The 21,737-nt window shown below is 39.1% G+C and overlaps 1 protein-coding gene across 3 annotated transcripts; it reads left to right on the top strand.

The window, feature by feature from the left end:
- Positions 1-12,997: 12,997 nt before the first annotated feature.
- On the top strand, positions 12,998-20,263 carry LOC118423313 (zinc finger protein 577-like). 3 transcript variants are annotated; one of them, XM_035831429.1, is made up of 4 exons: positions 12,998-13,165; positions 16,619-16,727; positions 17,071-17,241; positions 18,499-20,263. In XM_035831429.1, exons 2-4 carry the CDS (start codon positions 16,648-16,650, stop codon positions 19,433-19,435), a joined length of 1,188 nt encoding a protein of 395 aa, XP_035687322.1. In that variant the 5' UTR covers positions 12,998-13,165; positions 16,619-16,647; the 3' UTR covers positions 19,436-20,263. The 3 variants fall into 3 exon arrangements, with proteins under 3 accessions (XP_035687322.1, XP_035687321.1, XP_035687320.1); XM_035831428.1 differs by lacking the exon at positions 12,998-13,165 and adding an exon at positions 15,934-16,117; XM_035831427.1 differs by lacking the exon at positions 12,998-13,165 and adding an exon at positions 16,247-16,418.
- The last annotated feature ends 1,474 nt before the right edge of the window (positions 20,264-21,737 follow it).

Raw genomic sequence — 21,737 nt, 5'->3', positions numbered from 1 at the left:
ATCACATTGTTTGTAAAGAGATTTTTTTACCTAAGTTATAAATCATTTATAATGTTGACATTCTAATAAATAATCTCTTTGCACATTTGTGCTGTTATATTTGCCAAGAACAGACATACAATTATCAAATTTAACGTTATGGCATCCTGTAACTGTGTGCCAAAATATAGAAAAACTCACAAGTTCATACAATAGCATTTTTCCGCATCTGTATCTATATAGATATCACTACTAGTACGTAACACACAAGGTTAGACACCAAAATTATCAAATACATTAAAGAGATTGGTAAAAGAATGCAATAAAAGCAATCTATTAAAAACTTAGAGACTTTTATTCCAGATTTTAACGTTTACGCGAAGGTACAACCCCAGACATCACCTGACGTCCCTCTGTGCACCTGTCTCGCCCAGACAACACCTGTTTGTGACAGGTTCATCTTCTCACCTGTGTGAGCCCACCAGGTGAACTTGTGGGAGAATAGCGGGGAGGAGCAGCATCCAACCCGGCTGGCAACTCCCATTCACTGGACGGGACCTCCTTGGGCGATGGCGCCTGGGCCACAGTAGGGGAAACAACACATTAAATGACCGCCAAAAAGCAGTTACTCATTGACAAGCAACTGGAAACGTCTATCTGAAACGTCTGACCATTTCCAAAATCATATCCAGTTGCTTCAGTAACTGCTTTGTGGTGTATCTTATGACCTGGATTGATAACCTTCATCGACGTACATTTAATGATCGTTTTAGTAATTGGAGAAAAAATTCAAAATATCTCCGAAACACATAAGTCAAGTCATTTTTGTCCTTTTCCAGCCAAAATGGTAGCCTCTACCAGGCTCCACAGGTCGCTGGAGAAAAAGTAAAAATTGGCCAAATAAGACAGAAAGAAAACACGCCCCAGAAGTATAGTTTCCAGGCTGGCCAACACTCCTAGGCCAATTAACTCATACTATGCTTTTATTCCTTAGTTGGCCAAAGTCCTGGTAAATGCTACCAAAATGGCACATCAGTACTAGCTTTCTTACGTAGTATACACCTAGAACTCGTGAAGAAATGAAATTTGACTCAGCAGTTAGAACAAAAGTCAAGTCCTTGGTCGCGAGACCAGTGTCTGGTTAAGACAACTCTTGTTTTTGACACGCCCTGCCCACAGGTACGGTTCACTGCGGGTGTACACACCTGACAATGGCACATTGTGATTCACCATTGTTAGGACCTGAATGTGTCTTTCTTTACACAGATGGTTTGTTGGTTTAATGACTAAAGGCCCGAGGCATGAGATAATGAGATTGATCGGTGGACTTGAATTACAAAGGCGTCGGAGAGGCGTGAAAACCACTGCACGCGCTCCGTGTATGTTGTTACATGCACGCAACAGGCGTTTACATTTGGGAGTAAGATTTACGAGCTAGGGTCAAGTTGCCTTGTCGTACACCTCACCTCACAGCTCACCGGTCCCATAGCCTCACCGGCCGTAGGGGCAGCTATGCAACCAGCATACATATATGTCGTACATAGATGTAGTTAATTCATTTGAATACACTTATTTGTTTATATGTATAGTTGTTGTAAATTCTATAAAAGTCTTTCTACTTTTCTGGTGTCAATGAAGGCTTTACAAGTGTAAACTTTAGACAGATATAAAAGAAGCATTCAAAGATTATTCTGAGTGTTTACGTCTGCTTTTGTAATATTTACTACTCTTTTCTATTATTGCTCTTTTTAACTATCTGTTTCCCTCCTACAGCTACAAGCAGTCGCCCTTTTCAAAGCTCATGATAATTATTCTAATCGTTAAATAGGCGAATCGCTTCTTGAAAAAGTGCTAAGTTACACACAAAAATGAAAATAAGTCGTATCTTTACATCTGCTTGGAGATCATCATACAATCATGTACTATTATTGTGTAGAATCTGTTTCTGTCTAGTATCATGGTAAGTGAAATGTTGACACACAGAGTCCTTAGGGGCACATTTGGTACGTTTGGAACAGAAATCACACATTGGTTGCCGTCCAACGACATTTTTGAGGGTCATAAATTAAGACTAACGACCCTGATGACTCCATTTTGCAATTCTAACTTCCACCAACCGTGTGACAGTTTTGCAATTTCTCAATACTGTAATTACAACAGCTTCTCGTCACTCCTATGGTAGATTTCCTTGTATTTTTTAGCAGGGAGAATGGATGTGTGAGACGGAGACCTCTGTCTGGCTCATATATACAAGTTCATAACGCACTTTCTTCGCACCTGTTTGAAACTATAAACGCACTATATGGCCCTAGGTTTGATTACAGATCAAAGATCTAGGTTTGATTACAGTATAAAACATTTCCTATTCCAGATTTCTTTTTTTATATGGATGGATACGTGAGACTGATATCTCTGTCTGTTTCAAATGTAGAAGTTTATAACGAACTTTTCTCGCACCTGCCTGAAACTCTGTAGGTACCCGTAACACATTTAGGGGGGGGGGGGCGAGAGTAATTACGATGGGGTCTCATCAATCTCTTGGGGTCGGTGACCCCATGCTCAGATAATGGCTATAATTATGCCTCTTATTAGGTTTATCTAAAGAAAATCTGCATGGTTGGTTAGCAAGAATTTGAGCATTTTGAGTTCACAAAACGTTTCTTCTCATGATATTATATAGTTGTACACGTGGCTTTAAGTTTCATGTCATAGTTTGTAGAAGAATACGGTAAAAAAGAATGTTGCATGATAGACTTTGTAGTGAAAAAGCTCACAGGTGCAAAATTGACTATTGACTTGTTTGTCAAATTGACAAGCTTTAGAATAGCTCAATCTTTAGAATAGGTCGGGCCGTGTACCTTTTTAACGTTTATGCAAAGGTACAACCCCAGACGTCACCTGACGACCCTCTGTGCACCTGTCTCGCTCAGACAACACCTGTTTGTGACAGGTTCATCTTCTCACCTGTGTGAGCCCACCAGGTGAACTTGTGGGAGAATAGCGGGGAGGAGCAGCATCCAACCCGGCTGGCAACTCCCATTCACTGGACGGGACCTCCTTGGGCGATGGCGCCTGGGCCACAGTAAGGGAAACAACACATTTAATGATCGTTTTTGTGATTGAGGAAGGAATTAAAAATAAAGAAACCTTTATTTTGCTGCGGAATTTGCAAACTCGGTCAATATTTTTATCTATTTCTTTTTCTAAATGTTCAAAACTAATGGCGCCATGGTCAGCGTAGGGAATCACCTTGGAAAGTCATTTCAATTGTCATTTGATAGTCATGAAAGCACGCTATTTGAAATTTTTTTATCTATTTTTTTTTCTACAGTGTTTAGCATTGCAAAAGCCAGTTCCTTTGCAAATCTGTGCTCTCAGAGATTAGTAAAAGTATTCTGCTAAGAAATGTTACAATTTCTTAAAATCATCCTTTTGCAGCCATTTCCTGTTAGGTGGTTATTTCCTAAATTTGCAAGCATTTGTTACAATCGAATTCAATCTGATCTTCTTTTCAAATATATATATATATATATATATATATATATATATATATATATATGTATGTATATATATATATATATATATCCTTGGCATTTATATGCACATGATCTAATTTTACGGAATTGACTGGAAGTAATATGCCACAGAGAACTATATCGACTCACTACAATGTATCTTCCGCTAAAATAATTAAATTGTCATGAATATTGATCAAAAATAATTATTTTTCCGGCGTACAATTCTATTCTATAGTTGAGTTAATGTTTTTTTTTCTGCGAAGTAGTCTTGAAGTTTAAAGAAGTTTCCTGCGAGACGCCTGTCTCGGTAAGACAACTTGAGTTTGTGTCACCCCCGCCCCACCCACACCATGACAATGGGAGTCACCCGACAGGTTCCATTCAAACCCACAAAGCCGTTATTGTAACCCCCATAGCGATAACCGTTGTGCGGTGAATGGTTTGTTAGCTTTGCTGACTATAACCCCGAGGCAAAAGCTAATGAGATCAATTACCTGCACTTGAATGAGAAAGACGTCAAGGTGGTGACAAGACAACAAACGCTGGCTTCTTCTTCTTCTTTTGTTTCATTTTCTTACGGGTTTGTGTTCACGCACGCCCCCCCCCCCACAACACACACACACACACGCATAAAATACTAGTAGTCTGATTTCAAAGTGCTGGATTGATTTTAAACCGAATAGTAGCATGGATTAAAAGAAAGGCAACGCTATATTAACTATACCATTTCCACACTGCCATAATGAATGAACACACACACATTCGAACAAATAAGTTTCTTGTCGTTTGTGGCCAGGACTAAAATACTTTCAGTTTTTTAAAATTTTTCAAAAAAGTTTATATGGAAATAAATAAACGTTTGCGTTTTGTTTTCTTTTTGCTACAATTAAATGATAGTTGTAAACCATTAACGTTTGGGTGCTAATGAAATGTTTTGAAGAATTGTCTTGAACAAAGTGAGAAAAAGTTGAAGACAACATTTTCACGCCCTAAAAATTCGTCAAGACAACGCGGTTTCAGGAAACTGCCAGGGGCCAGGTAGAAAGTTTAAAAAAGGCGTCTTTTTAAGGTGAAAATACCGTACCAGATACTTAACAATAAATGAATGAAGAGTTCTCTTGTCCAACCGATAGACATAGGCTATATTGCTATTTTTGCAAGACCTGTTCTTCAGTCATTGTGAAAAGATTTTAAAGAAGATAAAACGACCTGAAAAATTAGGACGTAGGACTTTTAAATAAAGGAGATAGTGTCTTAAATCATTTAAATCATAGACTTCTTGTGTCAATAATCATTAATGGCTAGTAAAATTACATTATACCGGCTATCAAGATACGAGAACATATAGCACTTTTCTTAAGAAGACTGGAAATACGACACAGTCTAGTTTTACATGCACCAATCCAATTCGCTATTTCTTACGATTTTGACGATGTTGCACATACAACGTTACGTTGCAATTGATAAGAGAGATCAGTCTGCACTAAACGTTGTCTGGAGATAGATATCATAAAACTCCAGTACTAGTTGCACGTGAGTGTGGGTACATATTAAGAGACAATTCGGCAAAAGGTTAGGGGCGATAATTTAAGACTACATAACACAGTAAACCGTTATCAGCCGAAGTTCTTCAAACGAAAAGGAGGGGACGTATAGCAATGGAAAATTGCATTTTTTCACCTCCCGAATATTGTTATTTGTCAGTTTGTCTTTAATATATGTTAGATTAGCGTAGAAATGTCCTAATGATAAAACAACAAAACCAAATATTGTAATTTGCCGCTATGTACACTTTTTAAGTGACCGTAAGTTCAATTGATAAACCCATAGTTTAATTTAGCACTTGGATATCGTCTCGACAAGACAATAATATCTAAACCTCTTCCTTTCAGATAAATTTCCCAACAAAAAATTCTCAGTGGTCCCGCTGTGTTTTAAGACATAACAGACAACCGAAAATTAAAAACAAAGAACTTCATACGAAAAGAAGTTAATGCTTTGAGGTTGTCTAGGGCAGACTACAACGTCTACATTCCATTATAATTCCCCTTAAACTGATGAATTTGTATAAAACCCATAAGTTTGTTAGACGAAAACCAGAAAGTTCTAAGTCTAGTTTGTAAACGTATATACAATTTATACCGTGTGACATTCCTAAATAGAGATTTTAATAGTTGTGCATTTTAGAATGAATAACAGTTATCAGATGTAAAATGTAGCCAGATACAACAGTGGTGTGCTTTGAATAAGGAGCTAATGATGGTTTAGTATCGCACTGGGACGTCGTCTCGCTAAGACAACATTTGTAACAAGTTCTGTTGGCGCTTTTTTTACCTCACAAAAAGACTCTGTAGGTGACCATGAGTGACAAATACGGGAGGCGGGAAAGTTAGAGCAATCCTAGACACATGGAAACCACCTTTGGAAACGTCATGTTGTGATATCGTCTGAGGAAGACAACAACATTCTTTTCCCGCCTTTTTCTACCCAGTTCTCAGGAGAAGTTTCTGTCAGAAAGTGCATACTTTTGCACATTACGTTATTGACACAATGACACAAATGAGAAAAAAGGTTCTTGTCTGAAGAAGACTACAGGTGTAACAATTTCCTTCCCCACCTCTTTTTCTACCCAACAAAACTGTACTCCGTATTTTGACCAAAAATGACAAAAAAGAAAGCAAGAAAATTAATTCTGTCAGGATGTCGTCTGCAATAGACCACAAGTGTTACAAGTGTTATTCCTGCCTTTTTTTACCTCATAAAACGTCTGTGTAAGTGACCGTGAATGAGAAACACAGGAGGCGGGAAAATCGTGTGTTGATATGTCGTCTGCGAAGACAACATTTTGCTGTTAACAGGTTGCAAATTTGTCACGTGCCACTAAGATGAACTTGTACAATAGAGAAAATTGAGCACCGCTCACTTAACAGGTTGTATTGAATTGGTCAAAGCCTCGCCTGAGGCGCCGTTCCGGGGGTCTGCCCCCCTCCCTCCCCCAATCTAAAGAAATTACCCTCTTCATGAATTCTTGATTCGTATCACACAATTATCAAGGGAGAAATTGGGCCAACAATTATATAGGCGGTGTCAAACAGCCCTTTGTTAATTGGTAAGGTGCAGAAATTGCAGGCATTTCCATTGCAAATCAAAATACGAAACAAGTGTCACCGTGTTTACCACTGCAAAATTTTGATGCATGTTTCTGTCCTTCTATACTCAGTCAAAAACAGAGCGCAGATAGAAGCAAGGAGGCTCAAAACTGAAGTGAAATAATATATTAAGAGTGGGAAAGCCTTTTACACACTTAAGTCCACCCCCTGATTCTATATAGTACTTAAAAACATACGAAGAAAAGTTTGTACATGCCGTGTTCAAATTTGCTGCAGGTGTAACGTTAACACAGTAGTTAGCTTTGACTCCAGACTAAAGGAATCTTGAAGAGGGCATAACAAAGAAAAATTTGATAGCTCTTTAGTGAAGTTTTCCTTCCGTCTGACTTATTTTTACGCATTTACATCGCTATTCAACATACAGAAGAACACTACCAACGTTCAATTTATTATAAGTCTAAAACTCATGGTATACAGCCAACACATGTTTAGCCTAGTTTCACACACCGAATTCCTTGTTGATGAATGTACGGAGAATTTTCCCCATTCTTCTCGTGAACCATTACCCAGTGCCGGTAAGTATACCCTGAGGCGGTGGTTTCGCGGCGCTTTTCAAGTGAAAACCCGGTATTGTGTAGGGTTATCTTTACACTATCTCCACTCCCTCAAGGCATTACCTCTGTGCAGAACCCATAGCTACCTGCTGACGAGTTGTGATATGGAAATCTGTTCATATTTGTATAATTAGCGAAATAAAACATAAAAAGCGGTTCATTCAAAGGCCACCCACTTAAGCTTTAAGATGAAAATAACGACTTCAAGCAACTTTATGACTGGTTTATGGCAGTTACGAAACTTAAGCCTTTTGGAAAAGAAGCTATGCTAATACTGAAATATTTCAACAACACAGGTAACGTTACTAGGTGGTATACTTGGTTTAAAATAATAATATTTGCTTATAATGCAGCATACATTGTTGCGACTTGAAATGTTAAAAGAAAAGGTACACAGATATCTGAAACCATGAATTAAAACCTTATAAGTTATAGCTAAACAATAACCAAAAAGCCTTTGGATTTTTAAATAATACACGACTTGACTGAAAATCTACCTATTGAATTAGCTATACCTGTGAATATCTATGTGGCTACGAATACACAGTTGTAAAATTCCAAAACACACGTGGGATAATTTTTCAAGACCCTTTGGCTATATGACTAATTTGGTATGGCAGAAGAACTAAAGGGTCACTGGCCGCAGTAACTACCAAAACTACCAATCAAAATTGCTGTTTCATAACTCTACCATGCAATATGATGATATGATTAACAGTTGTAAAATGTCATTGGGTACTCGTTAATAAGAGTGGAGCATGTTTCAACACTCTGTGACCGTCTGACAGTTCCAAGGTCGTTGACCGCAGTGACTACATTCTACAAATAAAAATTGCTGTTTTATAACTCTACCATGTATATGATAATATGATCAAGAGTTGGAAAATGTAATTGGGTAGAAGTTAATGGGAGTGTAGCATGTTTTAACACTCTGTGACCGACTGACAGTTCTTACTTAGGTCATTGACCGCAGTGACTACAAATCAAAATCACGGGTTGAAAAAACACAAACGTGACCATATGATGTAACAAATATGCTAGAGGACAGTGAGGCACGTGTCTGACCACGTCTGCCCCTTTGGACAGGTGACTCACTTCGGGTTTCAGAAAAAGGCCATTGACCGCAGTGACCACAACTAGAAATCGTGGTTTCACGCAAAGTAAAATGCATAGTTATCTAGATTTGGAAGCGTACAGTATATCGAGATATAAGATCCATCTATCTTTCTATACGTCTGTCTGTCTGCTTGTCTATCTATCTATCTATCTACCTATCTGTCTATTAGTCTATCTATCCATCTATCGATCGATCGATCTGTCTATCTATCTATCTATCTATCTTTCTATCTATCTAATGTTATCAGTCTGTCTACGTACATGCGTCTATACATGTATATGTCAAGTATATATCTATCTATCCAACCCATATTCTATTAATCTATATATCTATCCATCTATCCATGCCTCTATCCATCTATTTCTCTGTCCATATATCTATCCATTCATGTATCAATCTATCTATCTATCTTTCTCTTTCTTTCTCTCTACTAGTTTATGTCAGCTATGTTTCTCTGTCTGTCTATTTGTACATATCGACTTGGTAACTATCAAGAACGCACGACAAAGAACACACTATGTTCGTACTTCACTTCACCACTTGTTAATCTTAAACTTTATGTACTGTAAGAAAATAAGCTATCAGCGTGGTGCAGTCGAACGTTGACCTATACAAATTGATATAAAAATTTGTATTTTTTATGACACGTCTTCTTCGAGTCGTCCCACTTAAAGTTTGTCGAACTCAAAGTGTATGGTTGCACGAACGTGCCAAAAATAGTACGTCCAAGTGGGGCAAGGTTTTATAGACATTCTGTTACCTTTATCAAATGTCTGTTTATAAAGATTATCAACTTCAGTCATATCATATATCTATATCTATGTACGTTGTGTTTATTCAACATAATATTTTCGTTTGTTGGTGGGGATCTCGAAGTGAGAAATGTCTATTTTGCAATTCAGGGAAACACCAACAAATATCAGTCACACGCTTTTGGGGTTATGAGCGGTCAGATATCAGCACTTTTGGTGTGATCTTTTCTGATTGTTTATTTGTTTGTTTCTTAGTTGAAAATAAGCAAGCAGAAGCGCTAACACTAAACTGAGGTTACAGATAAATATTGCATTTGTACGTCACTGTTGAGAGAGAGAAAGAAACGTAATATTTGGATAAAGAGTACGACCTAACACTATCACCATGCAAACTTCACCTATACATTACACGAGATTTCTACCCAAATCGTAAACTATTTGCTCTATCTCTTTAGGTATAGACAAACGTACCAAAAGATCTTGTGATGAAAATTCATGTATAGTTACAGAAGTCTCGACTAGCAAACTACGATAGTTGTAGTGTTAGTGGGTTAGGGGGCGTGTCAGAGGACGGAGTGGGTGAGGGGTTAATCGTCGCCTGGGGTTAATGTCAGCAGTGGCTGCAGGACAGGGAGGATACCCGTCTCTCCTAAACTCTGACTCACCACAAAACATCCGTAGAAAACTACCCTCCCAAGCCGCTAGCAAAATTACCTCACTTTTGGGATCAAATCTTGATTCCCATAGCAGAAATATGGCTAAGATGACAATGAAAGATTGTGTATACACATACAAACACTTACACACAGACAAATTACATACACAAACACACACACACAAACACACTAACTACATACGCACACATACACATATACACGCACACTGATTTACACACACATGCACACCTATACACACACAAACACGCGCGTGCGCACGCACGCACACACACACACAAACACATGCAAACACAGGCACATACAACTGCACGCACACAAACACACACACAAACAAACACACACACACACACAAAACACACACACACATAAATGATGAATATGCAAGAAAAACATAACTCTTTCAGTGTTACGTTCTACGTCCAATTTTTATCGGATTTATCATACATTGTAGAAAGATTCGAAGACATACTGGAGTTACAAAATAGATAGCGATGAGGTTTAGTGAGTTCGTGTTTATTTGAGGTTCTTCTGAAGTGACAGGAATGATGAAGTGGGTCAGGAGAGGGGGAGATCCGGCGCCTATAATTATCACCCGAAGCAAAGTAATTACCCCACCTCGAGAGAAAAACAAAAGTTCTAAAATACCTGACAAAAAAAGACCAACATTTCTCACTTAATGTAGTTCTCTACAGAATGAAATATATATAAATCGCCAATCAGATATCGTTTTATACGCAGGACAATCAAAACTTGTATATTTTTAGGTACATACGTACTTTAAAGAGGTAAATAGTATCTTCAAAAGCCAAGGATAGTGTGGGTCAGTGACCCCAACGATGAATAGCCGAAGATCTATTATTAAACTTCTCGCTGGTCATCTTGCTACTGGTTCGGAACAAAACTACTCGGAGCAATGTGCAACGCAAGAAGTAACTGGTATGTTTAAAGGGCCAAGGATTGTAGCGGTCAGTGACCCCAAAAATGAATAGCCTAAGACCTGCTATAATACTTTTTACTGGTATTTTTTCTACTGGTTTGGAAATATAAAAAATAAAACTCTGCCGTGTAACGAACGTTGTGGTTTTACACGAAAAATGTTGTTTTTATGAGCAATAGTTGAGAGGATGTTCATAAATTTTGAATCGCTCACGCATATGAAAATAAAACACATTGAAATTTGATCCACAATCGTTTTGAGTTGGTAGTTTTTTTGCTTGAACGATTACTTTCTCCTTTAACGATTTTTTTGCTTTACGAGTTTTGTGGCTATGTCAGTGTTCCTATGACCAGAGTCGAGATTTTTTTTAGCAAAACTGGAGTATAGGAAGACACAGATATAGAAATACTTTCCTAGGGTAGTCCACTTTAAGTTGAGCAATTGTATGCATCCGCTGTACATGTGCGAAGGAATGTAGCTTCAACCGCACATGGATGATTATTTGTGTAACTATTAGTATAGTGTACACATATGTATTTGTCAATTTTGCCTAGAATTGAGAAAAAGTAAACATAGATCATAGAAAAGAGAAAGCATTATCTTAGAAATGCTGTTGCATTCGAACTTTACAAATGTGGGTATGCAACGCGTTTGAGGTTGTCGTTTTTTAAGTACATTTTACATCTATAACACATCAGCTTCGCAGGCACGCGGCGCGGCAGCAGCTAGTTAAATTACACCGAAGGACCCGTCACACCTAACTTTTACACATCTATCTGCAAGCGTTCTTTAAAACTATCCAGAGAAGATATCCCTACTGTACTTGGTGATAACAAAGTCCACTTTACGATAGTTCTGGGAAAATACGAATTTTCGAACACATCAATCCTAGGTTGGTAATTGTGGTATGAGGTCTCATAAGATGTGAGACCTCATACTTGAAGGCATGTACTATTCCTTGTTCTTTTTTTGATCTGGTATGGAAGTTTAACGAAGTGAGAGGACAGGTGTGTTCCCACGCAGGTAAGGAACAAACAGTTTGTTCTCAGGGGACGCGGGGCAGCATCGGTGTCAATGATAGAACAATGGGAAGCCTGGGAACAATGCCGTCATATTTACAACACACTACCGTACGCACAGGAATCACATTGTCATGAAAATCCTCCACAGCCAAGTAAAAACAACAATCTAACGAGTCAGGACTTGAAAAATACTAGTAAAGTAAAGTTACTAGTATGTGTCTACAGTGACACAAAATTTAAACAAAATGTTATTAGGAATTACATTGTCATGAAAATTCACCACAGCCAAGTAAAAACAACAACTTAGCGAGTCAGGACTTGAAAAATACTAGTAAAGTAAAGTTATGTGTCTACAGTGACACAAAATTTAAACAAAATGTTACTACCATACGTACGAGCAGGAATGACATTGTCATGAAAATCCACCACAGCAACGAATCTGGACATCAAAAATACTAGTAAAGTAAAGTTATGTGTCTACAGGGACACAGAATTCAAACAAAATGTTTTAGCATTAAATATTTGTATGTTATTTTCTTTGAGTTGCGGAGAATGATATAGGATTTATATAGTTTATTTTCGTAAATTCGCTAACCGAGCTATGAAAAGTAAAGTTACAATGCTTATCATAAAATGTATATGACATATCCGTCTAGAAAGATAGCCCAAGTAGTTTATGAGTATAGCATGACATTTCCACATTGGCCCACAATGAAAAATGTCACAACTTTCTTGTATATCTCTTGGGGAAAAACAGAGAATCGAATACCATATGGGGTCACAATAATGATATCGATAGTAATCCAAAATGTGTGGAATTGATACATATGTGTGTCTTCTTAGTTAGAATTTTAGCAATGACTTTCTTTTTACTTTTTCCATTTGCATCAAAACGTAAACGTCATGTACGTGTTTCCGAATGGACGAATATATGCGAAACTTTCAAAGAACGTGTGAACATAGAAACTATGGTATTATCACACCGTGATGAGATAGCGCAAAATAGCTATGGTGACAGAGTGAATATTCATCTGTTGAATTTTCAATTTTCAATTACAAGATGACGACCACTTATGCGAAAAGTGGAAGTCGAGGCAAATTATAGCAAATTTCCTTACAAATTATCCCCGAACCACTTTTTGGGCGAAAAACATACATGCTTTGCATATGCAAATGAGTTGCTCTAGAGGGGGGTCAGAATCAAAAGCGCTGTCGGCGCCAGACCGACTGGACCACTTTTCAGTCCTATTCTTCTTCGGCTATTCATCTACCTGACAGGGCAGGTATAAAAACCCACCTGTCCACTGTGGGTCAGTCTCACTCCAGCCACGATTCGGACCGCGAGTGGACATCTCCCAGCACTCTCCCACCTGCAGTAGTCAGTGACCACGCCTAGCTGACCCACGGAAGCAACTCTCCGGTTTTATCTACTGAGAAAGGTAAGTTTCATGATTCCTTTTCGTGTCCTTGAATTTTTTCCACGTGTTAAGTAACGCGTGGCGACCTGATTTTCTTATTTTTTTGCCCCACATGGCAAACTGAGGAAACTTTATTCAGCGTGTGTTTTTCTCACTTAAAACGGAGATCTTCTGTGTGAAAACCTTTGTTTGGAGGGATTTAGTCCAAACTAGTTACGAATGGGATTTGGAGAAAAACTTGTTATGGAAAGTCGTCGGAGAATGGTTATCAAAATGAGTTGGTTATCCGTCGTAATCCAACGAGGATTTTCAGGATTATTGGCTTCTGTGGAAACTTTCTCAAACTGAAGAGAACCAACTCAAATGAGCCGATACTTATCTTCCAAATCCTCCCCAATGCAATATCTTGCTTTGTTTTAGGCTAAAAGAAAATGTTTAGTAACCGAGATTTTAGGCTTTACCTGTGCTATTATTTAGGGATGATGTTTTCCCCCGAACACCTGTTCGTTTTCCAAGTAGCTCCTCCGTTGTTTTGTTTCAAACGTCGAAGCGAAACTAAATAGTTTTGTCTTATCGTAGAAAAAAATGTTGAACTTACATTTCTTGACAGAGTTTGTCAATTGATTTGAAAGAATTGATAAATGCCATCCAAGCGATTTGCAACAGTTTGCTGAAACTACAAATACTTCGAAGATAATGCCTATTTTTCAAACATCTGGCGATACTACTTGCTCCAAAGTTCACTTCAAGAATGTAAATGTGGTGTGGAGGTATTTTAACAAAGATATCAACCTGACGGTGTTCTTTCTTTAACTAGAGCAAGTATTTCAAATATCCCAACCAGTATTGGCTTCGCTCGAGCGACGTTTTGGCTTCTATTGAACACTCTGTAAACTTTTTAAATCGAGCTTTCTTGTAAAAACACTCAACATTGTATCAATGTATCGTGATTTATACCAAAATTTGATATCAAGATTTTGCACGTACAGTGATGTTTTTCCTCATAATTTGTTTGGCTCTGTGGTTAACTTGAATAAGAAAAAACATGGCAGGAAAAAACATCTTGCCACCTGTTCGACCACTTTGCGCTCCAGATATTTCCATAATCCAAACTTGCCATACAATACGAAGCCTATCTGGTCATAAATTAGCATCAGAATAACCTACCTGTGATTCACACCTATTTGCATATCGCATATATTATCACTTCTTGATGACTTGATGAGCAATTGGAATTTCAATGGCACAGTAGCTTCTTCAAATGCAAATAATCTTATCTAGTCTTACATTGTACCTGTTACCTGAACCCTGGACTGGCCGCTACAGGTGCAGCAATAAAAAATGTTTACGGGTGTGAAAAATGAAAATATCTGAAAATTGAATCGCAGTCAAAAAATACGAATTCTACAAGCTAAAATTTGATTCCAAGGAGAATTTTGGCGAAGCCATTGGCTTAGAAACTTTGTATCTTAAACCAGATATCTATTGTTTTACACACTGCTCAATAGTAACAAATCCATGTATATTTTGCTGACTGATCACAAATTATCACAAAAAAATGAAATTCAATCAGAAATAGAACTTTTGGTGTCTGGAAGGCGCACATTATGAAAGAAAAAAAACTTCACTCAATTGCTTGGGATTCATCACACAAAGGAATATCTTTCCATTGCTTATCAGGAGACATGTAAACTACTGTGTCCCGCAAAACTTGAACAAAAAATATTCCCAACGCTACAAGAATGGGAGATTAGATCAGGCGATAGTATGCCCTATCTCGGCTGTAGGCATAGTTACGCTAATGTTGCGGCGGCATGTGCTCTTTTGTCAGGACGAAATGATCACATTTTGCATGTAGTTTAAACTCAGCTCTGGTTGGCTATAGAACAATAAACGGATCATTCTCCAAGACCAATGAAAATTCGACTAACCCGAACAAGGGTGTCCACAAGTAGAGAAATTTTTTACTTTGTTTTGGGAAAGGAAGTTAGGAAATATGTACAAACATTCAAACACAGAACAAGTTGTTTGGGGAATTTTAATAAGTATGTTAATCACTGGCAAACAAAAGTTGACCCAGTACGCATTCCATGCTAAGTTGTTTCTATCTTAGCTAACGCATTTGGACTTAAAAGATGTGCTATGTACAAAATACAATGTAGTGCAAAGAAAAACAAGCGAACACAAAAGTTTTCACACAGTAACAAGCAATGATTTTTTAGGACAAGCATGCGTCCATATAGGCTAACAGGTACCCGTTTCAGCGTATAATTGTATCGATCGCCGGAAGCAAAAATTTTTGAATGTTACACCGTGCATTCTTTTGGGTGGACAAAGAAGTCAGAAAGTCTAGCGGGGGGTGGGGCCGAGATTTGGTTGTTAGGTGGGGTCTGAGTTGGTCGCGCTGACTCAATGGTTTCCGGTGAGTTTTAAAATGTCAAAGGAACTTGTAAAAGATTTGGGGAAACGCCTAAAAGTGTGAATCATATGTAGCGAACTCGGTCAGCAAGGGTTCACCCTAACCAGGTGCTACCATCATGTCAAACAGGTGTGAAATAAGTTTGGGCGATACCATTCACCAAAAATGTACTCATCCTAGGGTAGATTTTACAAGTGTTCAAGACATGTAACACTTTCCTGAAAAAGTTGATGCACATTCGGAGTAAAATAACAACATTTATTATTCACTACCAACCTTTAGGATGTAAAAAAATGTATTTGTTACTTCTGCATAGTATTAAAAAAAAATGGTTTGTACAAGGTATCTACCCCTGTGAAAATGGAATGGCGCGTTTCAAAGCCCTGAGGCGGTCGAAGCGCACACGGCAAGCATGGTCGAACAAATGACGGGGTAGGTGGCAGGCGTCAGGACGGGAAGGAGTTGGTACTCAGAAACATGGCTCTCTCCATCAACATTGTCTCGACAGAACATAATCTTCCTTAGCTATCTCTTCACTCTACTACTGTGGCCAGGTAAATTTCAAACCTTAAGAATCTAAAGAAAAGAGCGTATTAAAAGGGAGGGTGCTTGCTGAAGAGTTAGCGACCTGTAGTTGAATTGAACCCCAAAGGCGTGCCTTATAACCCCATACGTACGTCGGGAAGAGTTAATGACACCACCCATACTTCTGGCACAAGAGCGGACTGCTGTGTGTAGTTATGTCCTGCAAATCTACGGATTGACCCGGGATTTTTCCTTCCAGTGCGTTTTACACCATGTTCAGAACGCGGAGACGGAGGTCTCACAAGACACGAGACCTCATACTTGCAGCATGTACGATGCTTTTTTTCGCTCTGTCCTTGTTCGAAATATTTGTCCAATGCATGTTTCTGGTATTGCATCAAAATTACAGCTGGGGGCATTCGAGATTTAATCGCGCAACATTACACAACGTTGCTGTTGAAAATGTTGCAAGGTGTTTGTTAAAAACCAGAGTTGATGTGTGACCATGTTTTTGTGCGGTTGCTTTTTAGGCTTGAACCATCGGAAGAACGAGACCAACATGCCGGCTGCTGTACGGAGTTCGCTGGGCGCAAGTGGCAAGATGGCCCGAGGGAATGGCAAGGTCCGCCCGGTGTACAGGTAAGCGTCTTTTTATCGCACTTTATTTGCAACATCCATTGTGCAACATAATGCAATATATACATTCTTCAACTTTTGAAAACTTCTTTTCGAGTCATTTTTAAAATGTAGAATTTTTGAATGTAGGTTTTGATGCGCAAATAACAGATTGGGAGGGGTTCATAAAAGTATAATTCTAGTTTCTCTCAGAACGTCCAAGTCAACAACATTGCTTTTCCTCTGTGTAGCCTCTTAATAGTAATGGCAGTAGGGTCAATGCACTGAAGACTTTAAATTACAAGATTGGTTAGGTAACAACAGGTCACAACGTTACTGATAATTGTATGTATTCTCCTTTATATAGGTGTGAGCAGTGTGATTATGACACCACCCATAAGGGCCACCTTATGGAACACCAGCGGACTCACACGGGCGAGAGACCTCACAAGTGCACCATGTGCAAGTACACTGGCTCCAGCAAGGGTCATCTGGCTTCCCACATGCGCAAAAAACACCCCGAGTACAAACCCTACAAGTAAGTATCCTTAGATGGTGTTTAAACTTATCATGTATGGGGAGGGGGTTGGTTTTGGAGTGCTTTAGGTTTGGGTGGAGTCACACTGTTTTGTAGATTTCTTACAGTGAGTCAATGTCTCATGTTGGCAAGATATCAGAAAGTTCGCCCCACCCCCCCAAAGATGTTTAGCAAAGTGCCATTGATAAAGACATACATAATGAGCTCTTGAGGTCATTATGCATAAAGCTACTTAGATGTCAACTGACCTGCCTTTAAATATACACTTCAAACTCAACTGAGGAAATTCGATCATTTCCCCCCCAATAATTACTACTTTCCTGACAGCTTAGAATGTTTCGATTGACACTTAGAATATTTTGATTGACAGAAGCAAAAACAAGCATTTTGAAGTTGAACAAAACTTTGTTAAAAAGGATTCCATTTAAAGGGACTGGCTCGGCTTTTTCGAATTACTCGCGGTGGTTGTTTCACACAACAACTCTGCCCAGCAACTTTTTTTTCTGTCAACAAAGGTTTCCCTCATGATTGCGCACATGTGCATGGCCTGAGGCTGCCAGGTGTCAGAAGGGCTGCCATTCTGCACAATTATGCAAAAATACTGGCGGCCGTGTGCTGGAAACAGAAGATGGGGAGGGTAATTATCTCCCAAGACCTGGGGCTGAATTCTTCCACCTGCCAAACACAAACACTTGTTAAATATCTCGGCAGCAATGATGAAAAGTTCGGAAAAAGCACATCACTTAATTCAGAGTGTTTCAAAATTGTTGGTTGTTGGGCATGTGCGTGTGCTATGCCTGCCAAATTGCCCAAAACTTTACAGGCAGGAGTGTTAAATCGATCATTTACCCAACCACTCAAATAAACACAATAGTTGTAGGCAAAATAGACTTTTTTTCCGATTGTGCATGTGTAAAACGACAAACAAACTATTACTAGTAGTACTTTTGAAAGGCAACATGGTCGCTAAAGTAAAGGGAGGTTACCAATACATGTATGGGGGGTTACACCCAGTTAAATGTTACCTGTCGGAAAGTGACAGATAGATGCATGATAATGAATGGGTGACCCCTATCACAATGTTAAAGGTTCATTCACCTGACAAGATGGCTCAGCTACAATACAAAGGTTAACTCAAGAAGTCGTAATGATTGTGGTCGCCTACAAATTGGTGGTGTGATACCTAGTACATTGCAATACTCTTTATTTCGTATTCATGAATCTAACCGTATCCCCCATTGTTCTGTGTTTCTGAAGGTGTAACCAGTGTGACTTTGTCGGGAACTTTTCGCGAGACCTGGTCGCCCATCGCTGGAAGCACACCGGCGAGCAGCCCATCTTCTGTACCGAGTGCGACTACGCCACACCGTGCAAGGCCAACATGACTGCCCACTACAAGCGCAAGCACCCGGGCAAGCGACCAACCAAGTCGGTTCGTCCCAGCAAAACCATCCCACGAAGAGACGAAGCCGTCTCGCTGCCTTCCTCGTCGACACAATCTCCCATGCCCTACACCATGTACCCCTCCCCACCCCCCGAAGTCGAGACCACGATAGAGTACCCCAGCTCGACAAGCGGCACATCCGATGACTACGCCTCTCGCTCCAACTCTCCCACCCTGTCCCACTGTGATTCTCCGTTCTTCAACAATGACGTACCACAGCAACAACACAACGAGTACAACTTCTACGAAGATCACTACAACAAGAAGCCGTTGATGATTGACAACGTTATGTCTCACGAGGAGTTCCAGAACAAGCTCCCAGCCTTCGCCACCTTCAGCAAAACGGACATGCCAAACTTTTCTATGAACCTCAAGAAGGAGACCACCTTGGATTGTGAGTTTTCTGCTCCGCACCAGAATGACGTTCAGGTGCACCCCGGGTTTGACTCGTCGTGGTGGCAGTCGTCGGTCCTGATGCCGCCCGCCGAAGAGTTCCAACCGACGAACGATCACTTCTCCTGGTCCCTGCAAAATCTGGCACCGTTCTGTGACCAGATCGACGATCCGTACTCCATCCACGATTCCATGCAGCTGCCTCAGATTGCCAAGAGCATTCTCAGAGACTTTGACCCCAGTGCCCACTTTGTTCCCGTGAATGCGGAGAGGCACGGCCCCAAGCAGAGCGGTTCGGGAAGACCGTACAGTCCCTACGACGAGATCGATGTTCTCGAGCTGGAGAGATACTTATAAAGAACTCTAAAGACACAAACATTAACTTAAAACGTCGCCAAAAAACACATGCACAAAGCAAGGAGACAATGCACAAAAAGGCTACCTGGGACTTCATATTATGTCCTTTGTTAAAACGAGATTACGAGGGGTTTTATTCCAACTGTAAATATGTAATATATTCTACCATGTCTTGGAAGTAATCTTAGTTCAAATCTTTTCTTCATTGTGCTCAGAAAGTGGTATGGAAGTCATATTTCAAGATGGAGAAATTGTAAACGGCCAAATTATGTCACTTGTACTGCAGGCATCTGAACTGAACAAAAACATGCCTGCAATACATGTGGAGGTACTTAACCATTGATGGCATACACATACTATTATTAGTTATTTTGAAAATCTAAGTTGTCGTTTACCACTGTGTATGATAATGAATGGTTTAGTAGCTTGAAATGCTAATGATGTTTCTCCATTCTGAAATGGGTTGACCGCCACTTGAATGTACACTTGAATAGGAAAAGCAGCCAAAGTTTTTGCATGTAATTGTTGATATTATAAGGTATCGACTACTATTAAGTAATACTGCCAACAAACCTGTACATAGTTCCTTTTTTAGTTGCCAAAGAGACGACCATTGTAATCATCGCATTTACAACTGGTGTGGGGTAAACATTAATAGTTAAAATCTGAAGGATGACTTTTAATATGCTGGTATTGTTGAATGTTATTTTACTGTATAGTTTTTGCGTAAAGCCCAATACGGGGTGAGGGAAGGATGAATGTAAGTTTTGTACGTCTAAAAAATATTTTTACTACCTTCAAGAAATTGAAATAAAACAATGAAACCTATGGTGATGTCTGGATGCCCCTGCTACTTAGACTTAAAATATTTATCTATAAGATTTAGCTAGATAGAACTTAACTATAATATATTTAAGGAAAGGATTAGATATCCAGGTAATAAGATGCCAAAAAGCAGTTACTTAATAAGCAACAAAAATCATATCCAGTTGCCTGAGTAACTATTTTTTGGAAGTGCAATACAGATCCTCTGCATAAAAGTATCAAATTGTAAAAGTAGGACTTAGCTTACGTAGGAGCTCGTAAGAGACGCTAACAGTATAGCAAATGTTGAGGTGAGGCAAGTGCCATTGGGCGTTTTAACAGGTAACAGCTTTGTTGTGAAGCCCCTGTGTTAGTGTCAGGAAGGTAGGGGCTTTATATATATAAAACATAATTGGGTTTATTATTTCCAAGTTGTTACATCAGTGAAGGTTCCATTTTTGCGCAGTATCATACATTTAACATACTTAAACTAAAAAACATTACATTTGACAAAAAAGAACAATCTTATGCCCAAAAATGAACTTGGTCTTTTGTTATGTGTTTATTATAATTTTTTGAAGCACATCATTGAACGCCATTGAAAGTTTGAAACTAACGTACTAGCTTCTGTATGAAAAACAATGTTGGACAAGTAACTATCAATGTACATAGGGATAGTCACATTGACAAATTAGTTGGGGGTTAAACCACAAGAGAAAACTTGAAATTCTTCATCGCCAAGCAACAAGTTGACGAAAAATGCAACAGGCCAGCAGTCAAAAGTAAAACCCAGGCTGCAGGTATGCAAAAATAATTAACCCTCCAAATGTATCAGAAAGCTGAGAGGGCATTGACACTCAACGGGGCAACTTTTGCCTGACAGTTACCATGGTGACGATTGTTTTTAGTCACTGGGTAAATGCTACAGCAAGCTGTCACTGTGAGTACAATATGACTGATTATCAGATTTTGCAGGTGACCGAGTGATTTTGACACCCATACATAACGTCGCTGTCACACAGTAGACGAGCTACCGCCATATTCCTCTCTTGCCAGAAAGTTGATGAACATCCAACTCTGCCCCGTAAACTAAAATCTGTCTTAAAGTTAACACATTAAATGGGGCTCATTTGGTGCATCATTCCAAGTGGCAGTTAACCCATGAACATATGATTTATTATATGTTTTTGTACTATCCAAGCAGTGGTTCAGTTCAGGCTGCTTTTGAAATGTTTCTTTAGATGCTTTTGTTAGGCTCTCTATTTTGTACCGTTTTCTTCTTGTCCTGTTTGGCTGTGGGACATGAAAAAACAATACAAAATTAAAAGCCCGACAGAAACACGTAAAAACATGTCAAAAAAAGCCAGAACCAAACCTCTGCTTGGAGAGGAATATTTTTGATAGACCTGTTTGCACAATGTTTTACACAATAATTCAATGCATGCCATGGGTCATTACATTCATGTTAATAAGTCAATCAGTCCATTCACGGATTATT

The sequence above is a fragment of the Branchiostoma floridae genome, chromosome 9 (assembly GCF_000003815.2).
Source record: "Branchiostoma floridae strain S238N-H82 chromosome 9, Bfl_VNyyK, whole genome shotgun sequence".
Taxonomy (NCBI): domain Eukaryota; kingdom Metazoa; phylum Chordata; class Leptocardii; order Amphioxiformes; family Branchiostomatidae; genus Branchiostoma; species Branchiostoma floridae.
The sequence above is the reverse complement of the archived record's forward strand: the minus strand, read 5'-3'. Positions and strand labels throughout refer to the sequence as shown.